Below are 10,957 nucleotides of genomic sequence, written 5' to 3' on the forward strand. Positions count from 1 at the left end.
GTGCCGCGTAATGTATGTTTTAACTGGCTACACCAGCTGCACACACACAGCCTAGGATTGTGTGAGTCACAGGTGAGACGGAGAGCTTTTGCTTTGGGACTGTTTCTTCAGGTTTTTGGAGCATGTAGGCCGGCTCCTCATCTGCATTGGGTCTCCAGTTAGAGAGATAGACACAGGGGGCAGAGGTCTTGATTCCACTTAACCTTTACTGGTGTTCAGAATCTGGTACAGTGGTTTGAACAGTAGGAACAGCTTCCTTTCTATGTAGGAAGGTAGTATGATGCCTGTATGGTATACATATGGTATCTGAAATAATAAGAATAGAAAACAATTAGTGAGTCAATATGACAGTAAAACCGTGAAATGATACAAAACGGTCACATTAGCACCAGTTATTAATATGCTACACTCACAAATTATCATTAGCGCATTAGCATTAGCATTATTGCGTTAGCATTAGCTTCTTAACAGCAATGTGGAAACAGTATTCAATCTACTCACAGAAACATCATTAACAACAATCAAACTCTTTAAATCGTCCTTAAAACACAGTAAAGCTCTGCCACAGAACATCAAAGTAACTGAAACGTGTTCTGGTTATTTAACAAACTTACATGTGCTCATTCACGAATTGGCTGTACCCATTGACATACATATAAAATGGACCAACAGATCCCGTTGCTCTGGACGGAGACCAGTGAAGGATATTAGAAGCACTTTTCCGGTGATAGCTGAGCGGTACTGCGCAGCCTCCAACTGAGAGAGACAACGTAAATGTGACGTGAGCAACCTGTCTGAAAGAGTGCCAAGAGAAATCTCAATCATTCCCAATCTTACAAAGACGGAGAGCGTAGGTATATGTAAGGAGATAACATGGGCACAGGCTAACTATTGCTAACTAAAATGCTAGTTAACGTTAGTAATTAAACTTAAACAGCTAATGTGAGTCGAAACTGCTGCAAGCTTCTCCTGTACTATATGGTAATAACTCTACTATGCAACAGTAAGTCGCGTGGTTATGACACAATCGTTAGCCTATTTTTACAAAAACGTCTGCTATGGAGCCATAACATGAGGTACAAGGTAATCGAGCCTTTTATACCTTGTTGTGTTTCTTTAGAAATAAACAATGGACAAATAGAGTCTGTAAACGCTTCAAATGTAAAGTTATTCGCTGTCAAAGTGGCGCCAAAATGAATGGAAGTTAGTGGAATGCTTATGGGAGTTGATGGCTTGTTAGCATCAAAATGGCGCCACAGAAGCTACGTGTTCCAAGAAGAAGCTTACCCCCTTGGGTACAGCCAAGGGGGTAAGCTTCGCTTCAGAACTCGAACCTCCTATGGCGCCATTTTGATGCTACAAAACCATGTTAACAAAGAGCAGTGCACTTACTGCATTATGAAATTCTGTTGATTTTTAAGTGCTTAAGTCGTGTATAGCTCAATAGCTTAGAGAAGAGTTACATTTCCTTCAGATACAGTTCTGAACTTTCTTACACCTTCTAAACTTTCAGTATCAAAAATTGTATTTTCTTGGATATTCAGTTTTGCCCTGTAGTCTGGAAGCTCTGACTTAGCTCTTCAAAGAGCTGCCAACCCCAGCCAAGATGCGATTACCTCCCAGAGCGTCAAAACTTCTGTTCAGAGCGCTGCTGATATACAGTTACACTTCAGAGTCCATTACTGTATTTTTGTTCCATTTGTTTAGTGCTGCAGCAAAATCTGGGATGCCCAGAAATAAGGGATTTGAAAGAAGTGTTTGTGTGTTTTTATAGGGCCGCCGACAAAAGAAATAGAGTCAGAGATCACAAGAAGTCCAGCGTCAAACACCAGGAGGCCAGCTGACAAAAACCTGGGACCCATGCTGCCCATCACTAAAGAGATCCTGCGGGATTTCTACATGCCGTTCAACGAGAAATTGGCCAAAGTGCTGCGGAATGACTCCTTCCTCTGGGAGAACTCTAAACTCTGAACAACCCACCTCCCCTTTACTTCAGTAAAAAAACCACTGATGTGTCAGCCAGCCCCTTCGTTCAAGCTTCATCTTTTTCAAGTGCCCATGCAAAAAAAAAATGTTTTTAAATTATTTTCTAAGTTATAAAAGCAGAGATGAATCAAAGATAGAAAATAGCACAAGAGAGAGAGGGAGAGAGAGAGAGAGAGTGTGAGTGAGTGAGTGTGTGTGAGACAGTCAGAGAAAGATATCAGGTGTTGATTTTTTTTGTTCTTGTGACCAGTTGTACAAAATTAAATAGTGAATTCAAAGCTATTATAAACAGTCCTGTGTAGTGTTTTTTTTTTAAAGTTTGGTTTGATTAATTAAAAACTGACCTACTGTAATAGTCTGTACTTTTTGTCCAACATAGCTGGTATAACAGAGCAGATAAAAAACGTACAATGCGCCTTGATCACAATTGATCACAAAGTGTACTAACATATAGCGAGTGCAAGCTGAATAGTCGTCTAATCAAAGCAGAAGTTCAGTGCAACAACACCACCCTCTACTGGACACCACATGTAGATGCAACCTTAAAAGCTTCCCTCATTCAACGCTACTAGTACAGTGCCCGTTCAAAATGTGCCTATTTGGAACGGGCCGATTGCTTTGGCTGTGGTATTGCTTCTTGCAGCATTCTCCAGAACCAAGTTGTACCCCAAAATTACTTACAGAAGGACCCCAAAGTACTTAATATGCAACCAGCCTACTACTGACTTACAGTGTACTTCTACATCAGAGGAAGACATTGTTCTACTACATTTGCCTGACCGAGAACATTGCAGATACAGAATTTAAATCACAAAATATCACAATTAGAATGTGGAGTTATCAGACGTTTGTCTCATGGACTCATGGCGGTGCGCAATCCATCCGCACTCCATGTAGTCACTCTGATCAAGCCTTGATAATATTGATTTGCTCTCCTTATATGGAGGTCACATCTACTGAATAATTACCAATAAGTGACGAGCTGAAGTAACATGTTCATGATTGGAAGCTATTAAACCTTGCAAATTAATTTGGTAATTGAAACAATAACTTTTGAACACCTTAGAAAGAAACATGGCTACCCAGGGGTAAAAGATAACTGGGGACAAATCAACAGCAATTTCATGCGTTTGAAAACACTGTCAAGCAATGCTGAACAATTTAAATTAAGGAAATATAATACTTTGAAATTCTGAAGTTGGAAAACACACTTTCTCTACACCAGAGGGCAGACAATGCTTACCAATGGATAGCTGCAACTTAGACATAAGGCATTTAGTAAGTTATGGCAACAGCAACATAAAAACGTTTTGCTAGCAACAACATCTGGGTGATTTAATGTGCTTTAAACACAAAAATGTGCCTCAATTTTATACAAGAAAAAGGAGAGAGAAAAAAAAAAATCACCTGTCAATAGTCATTTTTGGCAGATTTAGCCTTCCTCCCCAACCTTCAATGTGTCTTTTAATCTACAGTGTATCTGCACTGTTTGTTGGAGTATGGAGACTACGACCTACATTTCATATTTCATTCATTCATATATTTACATATGTGCCTGCACATTGTGTCAATGACAGTTAGGGCTGGGCGATACGGAGAAAATCAGATATCACGATAATTTTGACCCAATACTTCAATATCGATATTGCGGCGATATTGTAGGGTTGACATTTGGTGCTTTCACAAAATGTTTTTTTTTTAAATATATAATCATCAGTAATGTGGATATAATACTTACGTGGGTAAAGGCAAATAATAGAACAGCTAGAACAGTCTGGTAAGTTCACAAAATAAACATTTTACTAATGTAATGCAGACTGTAAAACAAGGAAAGACAACACTTGTGTCATATCACGATATTACAATATCCAAAATCTAAGACGATATCTAGTCTCATATTACGATATCAATATAATATCGATAGATTGCCCAGCCCTAATGACAAAAAAATTTAATTGAATTCACTTCAAGGCAAACCGACCCAAATACCACTGGAAAACCTCCTTTTATAATTAAGAGGAAACCTGCAATCACACAGATTTATTGAACACCACACGATCCCATTCAAACAGAATGAGAACATGGATCTGTCATGCCTTGTTACCACTGTGCAGGCTGGTGGTGGTGGTGTAATGGTGTGGGGAATGTTTTCTTAGCACACTTTTAGGACCCTTGGTACCAATTGGGCATCGTTTAAATGCCACAGCCTACCTGAGCATTGTTTCTGACCATGTCCATCCCTTTATGACCACCATGTACCAATCCTCTGATGGCTACTTCCAGCAGGTTAATGCACCATTTCACAAAGCTCGAATTATTTCAAATTGGTTTCTTGAACATGACAATGAGTTTGCTGTACTAAAATGGCCCCCACAATCACCAGATCTCAACCCAATAGAACATCTTTGGGATGTGGTGGAACTGGAGCTTCATGCCCTGGATGTGCACCCCACAAATCTCCATCAACTGCAAGATGCTCTCCTATCAATATGGGCCAACGTTTCTAAAGAATGCTTCCAGCACCTCGTTGAATCAATGCCACGAAGAATTAAGGCAGTTCTGAAGGCGAAAGGGGGTCAAACACGGTCTTAGTAGGGTGTTCCTAATAATCCTTTAGGTGAGTGTAGATGTTTAAAGGAAACCTTAACAGGGTCAGGTTACGGTCAGTGTATCTTTCGGTCATTAAATTTTCCTTTCATAAACAGGTATTAAAAAACAAATGGTTATTTGATTTTCATTTTAAAATCGAAATTTTAAAATTTAAATACAAGGCGTTTTTTCCTTTTCATGGTTAAAAGGAGATGAGAGAAATTTCAAATATGCTTTGATTTTGATTTTCTATTTCATATAACAAAAAATAAAATCACTAGAAAACAGAAATGAAAAAAGGCCTGTTTTTTATATTCTGAGACCGGATGTTGTCATTTCCAAGGCAACAGCACCAGTGTACTTTATTTTACTGTAATTTTAGTGTACCAGTGTTGCTTTTAGCATTGGCTAAAATTACTTTGGATTCCTAATCTGTAATTTTAGACATTTTAGAAAAAAAGGCCTGTCATGTGCAGAAATCTCTGTGCGCATATCACAGGGAAGTGGGGGTGCAAGAGGATTTTCTGCAAGAAATGTGAGGAGATTTTGCGCTGAAAATGGCTCAAACTTGATGTGACCACTGTATGGACTCATCTGACACCACGCTGAAGTTAGCTTTCGCTTCGCAGCATCTGATTCATATCAATGGACACGCCAAGACCAGCCCTTCAATAGCATTTATTGGTCAGGCGTCCATGCTTATGCAAGGTAACATAACCCCATTTGTACAGGTCCTATCCCCTGGCCAATCGGCTATCCTAACCTTAACCACTCGAGGTCAAATGCCTCACCCCAACCAATCGAGATGCTTCGTAGGGCGGGTCTTGGCGTGGCCATAGTGGGATTCGTAATTTCGCGTCCGGTTTGGTGAAGTGCTGCAAATGCGGAAATGCCTTAAACCTGCATTCTATCTGAATTCCAGCAGGGGGCGATACGTGCTGTATCAAAAGGAGGTCGGTTTCTGTAGAAGTCTATGAGAAAGTGACCCACTTCTAACTTGATTTATTACCTCCGTAAACATTTTCATAATGAGTTTATGGTCTCAATCGCTAGTTTTAAGTCTTCTGCAATACAGAATGTTTCATTCATTTTTTGAATTATGGTCTCGTTGATTTTTAAATCGACGATAAAGCAGGGGGTGTTTTAGGGCGTGGCTATGATGCGATTGACAGTTCGCGGCCTGTCAATCATGACAGAGGTTTAGCAAAGCTTGTCCATGGCACATGAACTTCATTTTGAGGGTTGACCACGCTTTTGTCTTAGTGACTGTGACACTTGGTCGCCTAATAATGTCTTGTTCAGTGTTCGGTTGTACGACAACACAATCAAGGGAGTCGGCAGTTCAGTTTTTCCGGTAAGTAACGTTACATTTTGTTTTAATACGGTTTTTCATTAGCCAACGTTAGCATCCCAATTAATATCAGTTAGCTAGCTAGATTGCACCTTGCTAACCATGCTACCGGGCTAACTAATAACCATAGACTGTATATCAAGTCTATGCATTGTCTAATTCTGCAGTTGAGGGAAACTGATCCTCTGTTTTTTTGCACCTTTTTACACAAATACATATGGCTATGAAATACATCCTGAAATGATACAATACATATACATATATAAATTAGTCAATATAGTTCAATAGCCTAAATACATATGTTTTACTTTTATTTATTTCAGGGGACTTTATTTTATACGTTACACACTTATTTCCCTATTTGCACGTTATATTTAAATTAAGTTTGGTTATCTTACAGACTCCCTGGCATAATGCATCAAACCATATCACTATCTGCCAAAAGAAAAAAAAAACTTAATACATCCATGAATAAAACACGAGCTTGGCAGATGTCAGACGTCAGGCTGCGTGCAGTTCATGATTTTAATGATTTTTTTATTTGCATTTTCGGACAGTTGAATTCCTGAATAAAAATAATAAATAATTTTGGTGCGGAGATTTAAAATTCATGTTCATTGTTATTAATTACAATTTACAACAACAACACACACACACACACACACACACACACACACACACACACACACACACACACACAACAATAAAAAAAAATGCAATTATAAGGCCAGTCATAGCTCCTTCCAAGGAAATATATGTATATATATATATATATATATATATATATATATATATAGACTATATCATTTTGTCACCCAAATGAACACATGAACAAACACCAAGTGCACCGTTCCCCCCTCACTCCCACTTTGCTGTCAGACACTAGCAACTCTGTTCGTTTTAGAAACATGTTAATCACGTTGTCATATTGCTTAGTCCCAGTGTAGGGCAAGGTATTGGAATGTGTGGAGAGCTAATCTACCAGTTATTCTACAGTAAATGACACTGAACTACACTGCAACTACCGTCCCTAAATAAATTGGCGGTGGTGTGAGTAATCCTCAACCGTTTTATTTCATACAGCAGCAGAAAGCAAAGCTGCCTCGGAGCCCCAGAAATGCTCAGGAAGCTTGTGTGGCAGACTGATCTCATTAACTGGCGTATGTATGACACGCCAATTCATATGCCATTTTGGCGTGTAATCAAGACGCATAATCGTTTTTTAGCGTGTTTATCAACGCCGTAAGGCCTCTGTTGACCTACAATATGTGTGAATTATCGCTCCATCCATTGTATACAGCGTAGATATACACGTGGAAAGCTCAAAATGCGTACAGATAACATGCCATTTGGCTTTAGGAAAGTGGCGTGTATGTTTACGCAAAGTTATGATGCCATGTTGCATTTGGACACTTACTTACTGTTTGGTCAATAAAAGAGCTAAGCTATTGAAAAGCTACTTGATTCAGAAAACAGCGGTGCAATTGAGAAGTGGTTAAACTAGTAACCCTACTGCCAAACACTGCCTGCAATACAAGTTGGATTTAGTGCCGTGACGAGATACTATCTCGTGGCCTCAAGATAGTATCTTGAGGCCTCAAGATACGTATCTCGTGGCCACGAGATAGTTATAATTAATTTTTTTTGACAAAGTGGGACGAGGGGGGCTCCGTAGGTTACAGACCTCTGCAAATAAGGCACTGGAAGGTGGCCTTCACAGAGTTGGCCTGGGCTTCTGTCAATGTCACAGCCGGCCTGTCTCAGCTAGCCCAGCCATCTTCCTCATCATCTGGGCAATATTTGGAAAGTCCTAAGCTGCCAGGACAAGCTCCTCCACTTGAACAAGCAAAATGTACAAGTTACAACAATTTATATATTAAGTCTATTCATAGTTTTAACTAAAATTACTTTGTGGGAGACTTTAATGAATCTAATAAAAGATAAGTGTAACTTTTGGAAATGGAAGTTATCACTAATTTGAGATGTTTAATATATATTTATATTGCATATTTTTTCAGTAAGAAATAATTCCCATTCACACCTGCACGCAGATGCCCAGTGTGTATGAATGTCATGTGATATCCGTTGTCAGACCTGTTTATTTGGACAGAGATTAGTTTTGTTTGACTCAAACTAATGTAAGGTAAATTGAAATGGATTGTTTAGGGCTAGAGTGGGTGACATCATCTATAGAATGGAAGGCAGCTGAAAAAGAGAGTAAAAAAGTTTTCAACTTCACTCAACTTAAATAATTTTTACATTTAAACGTAGGAAATCTTATGCACAAATGACGATTGGACAAACTGCCTGCGAGTCAGAAGCAGCATTTTTCAAAAAAGACTTCCAGCAAATTAACTCTGTGACAATGTGTGTAAAACAGCCCTTTCCCTATGCACTCATTAATCACCATAGCAACTAGTGCCTGGCTGTTCATACCAGACCACACCGGTCAGAAAGCGATCCTTCTCGTGATCCTGAAAAATAATTTACTTCAGAATGCCCTACATAGAACATTTGGGCTCCAGGTAATCTGGTATTTTATCTGCTAAACATTATTAAATTCTCAACCTTTGGGAAACACTGGCACAAATAAATGATATCTCTACTGATAAAGGTCGAACTAATTACCTTCACTGGCAATAAATTAAGGATATGCTATTAAACACATACAATTATTCAATTTGGGAATTTATTGATTAAAGTTAATTAAATGCACTAACTATACTCCAAAAAAAAAGCAGAATATTGATTACTCACAATGTCAGACTCGACAAGTAGCCTAATTATTCCTGCATTCAGTGTTTATTAAAAAAAAATCACAGATATATGCTATAGCCTAATTTTTAGAGAGACATTATAATTTAAAAGGGAAATTTAAATTTAAGTTGCATGGTTCTTCTTACCAGAAACACCTTTTGAATTTCAACCTGTGGTGACTTTTGTTTTAACCGAACTGTAGGTCTATTTTCCTCAATATTCATGTTACCTCGAATAGCTCCTCTGAGCTGGGCCTGGAGGTGGTGGCACCTGTGAGCGGCTGGTTGAGGCGCTGGGCTGACTTGCAAAAGCAAATTGCCTTGTCGCCTGTGACTGTCCTGGGTCTGAATGAGAGGATGAGGTATTCCCTGCCTCCTCTCCATGGACTTCATAGGGACCTACAGTCCCGAAGACATCCAATAGCCCATTATTTATTGGCAGAAGTACCTCCTGGTCCTCATGTTTAATGAGGTACACAGTGTCTTCCTTAAGCTGAAAAAATTAAGACACCATTATTAGGATAAATAAACTGATTGTGAAGACACAGATGTTTTGATTTTCATGAACTGTAACCGCAGTAATCCAAATTAAAACCCAAAAGGCTTGAAAAATTTCACTTTATGTGTATTTTATTTAAAATATATAAACGTTTACCTTTGTTCAATGAAATGTCCTATATGATCGAACTTTTGATATTGGCCTATGATTTTTTTTTAAAGCACCTGTAAAAAAAAAAAAAAAGATACCGCTCACCAGCCTCCTCCCCTCCTGGCTTCCAATTAATTTAGTCTACATTTAATTATTAGATTTTGAACCAAAGAAATGACCTATTCTATAATGAAAAGGTAGGCAAAGCACTTATGCTCAGGGGCTGCACACTGTAATGAATTTGACTGTAGAGTTTACAGTAAATACCTGGTAAAAAAGTTGCCAGTAAAGTCTCGTAAAATTGCTGTTAATACCTGTGAAAGTAATTACAGTATAATACAGGATTTCTTTTACAGGTTATTGTTAAAAAATAAATTATAGCAATGTATTGTTTTTCTTTTTTTTTACAGGAAAACAACACTTTATTGTAATTTAGTTTACAACATTATCTTGTATTCTTTTCAAATTACAGGTGTTACCTGGCAACTTGAGTTGCCAGCAAAAAGCTGTAAATATTTCACAATACAATATGTTGTTGTAAAAAGAATTACAGTAAATGTTAGTTTTTTTACATTTGCAGCTTTGCTGATGCCTATTGTAAAGTGTTTTAAAGAAGACCAGGCTTACTTTTAATCCAAAAATCATTGCATTAGATTCTCTTCAACTGTTAAATAAAACCAGAGTCAGAGAATAATAAAAATCATGACATTTTATTATTAAAACGCAATACAGTGTTACAATACTGTAAGTTTTCAGAACCTAATGTAACTTTTCTTTTTCTAAACAGCTCATTAAACATTCAATGGAATTCAAATTAAGAGTTGCAACGAGGTCCAGCAATATTAAAATTCACCATTATATGTTGCTTAAAGACCCAATATAAAATCAAGACCTGGATTACAATAACCGTTCAAAACATCACATCCACAACAGGCAAAAATTAAACATTAGAAGATTAGAACAATGTCCGTTCAAATAGTGAGGAAGTCGTTTGTATATGACTTACAATGGAAGCCATTCAACATCCATCAGCCTCTTGAGTAGAGAGGAGACATGAGGGTTAATGCAGTTTCTCTTCTTCTCCTGTACCTTCCCACTTTTTTGGCTCATCATCTTTGTTGTCTTGGTCCCACTAGAGGGGTTCAGTCCGATGAAGCATCTGAAATCACAAAATCACATTGAAAAAACCTTCATGAAAAAGTGCCTACAAGAGAGTGCAAAATACATCAGGCTGTGCAAGTCAAGCTAATAAAGCCCCCAAAAAGTCGAGTAAAAAAAAGTTGCTTAGCCATTCATAGAAAGCCTCAAGGATAAAACTACACGTTGCTGCTGCAGGGGCATTATCATTAAAGATCCCCAATTCTCTCACCCTTTAGACATTGGCCCTCCTTTTATCTGTGGGCGACTGTTGATCCATGTGACTTAATACCATTTCCTGATAATATAATCCCTTCTCCGGTCCAGACTGGGTATCTCTTATATTGATTTCTCTCCCCAGGAGAGTCTGACACACAGCCTTATAGTTTCTAGGTTGATGTTACATGTGCCTCTGGTGTGTGTGTCTTGTTTTCTCCCTCTGTCTCTCTCTGTCCCTCGTTCTGCCCTCCTCCCTGCCTGTTGGACACC

The 10,957-nt window shown here is 38.3% G+C and overlaps 1 protein-coding gene and 1 long non-coding RNA gene across 2 annotated transcripts in view; one reads left to right on the plus strand and one right to left on the minus strand.

Annotated features, from left to right (window-relative positions):
• The window catches only part of LOC120551667 (carbohydrate sulfotransferase 15-like), a 41,133-nt gene extending 38,856 nt beyond the window's left edge, over nucleotides 1-2,277 (plus strand). The window contains exon 8 of the mRNA XM_039789160.1: nucleotides 1,775-2,277. Within this exon, the coding sequence (XP_039645094.1) occupies nucleotides 1,775-1,971 (197 nt within the window). The 3' untranslated portion in view covers nucleotides 1,972-2,277. The remainder of the gene's footprint in view (nucleotides 1-1,774) is intronic.
• A 7,745-nt stretch (nucleotides 2,278-10,022) lies between these two features.
• Nucleotides 10,023-10,916, minus strand: LOC120550611. Its single transcript, XR_005637758.1, has 2 exons — nucleotides 10,701-10,916; nucleotides 10,023-10,490 (listed from the first exon to the last, which is right to left on the minus strand). It is a non-coding gene; the product is annotated as an uncharacterized LOC120550611 (long non-coding RNA).
• Between the last annotated feature and the right edge of the window lie 41 nt (nucleotides 10,917-10,957).

This window comes from Perca fluviatilis, chromosome 21, assembly GCF_010015445.1.
Source record: "Perca fluviatilis chromosome 21, GENO_Pfluv_1.0, whole genome shotgun sequence".
Lineage (NCBI taxonomy): Eukaryota > Metazoa > Chordata > Actinopteri > Perciformes > Percidae > Perca > Perca fluviatilis.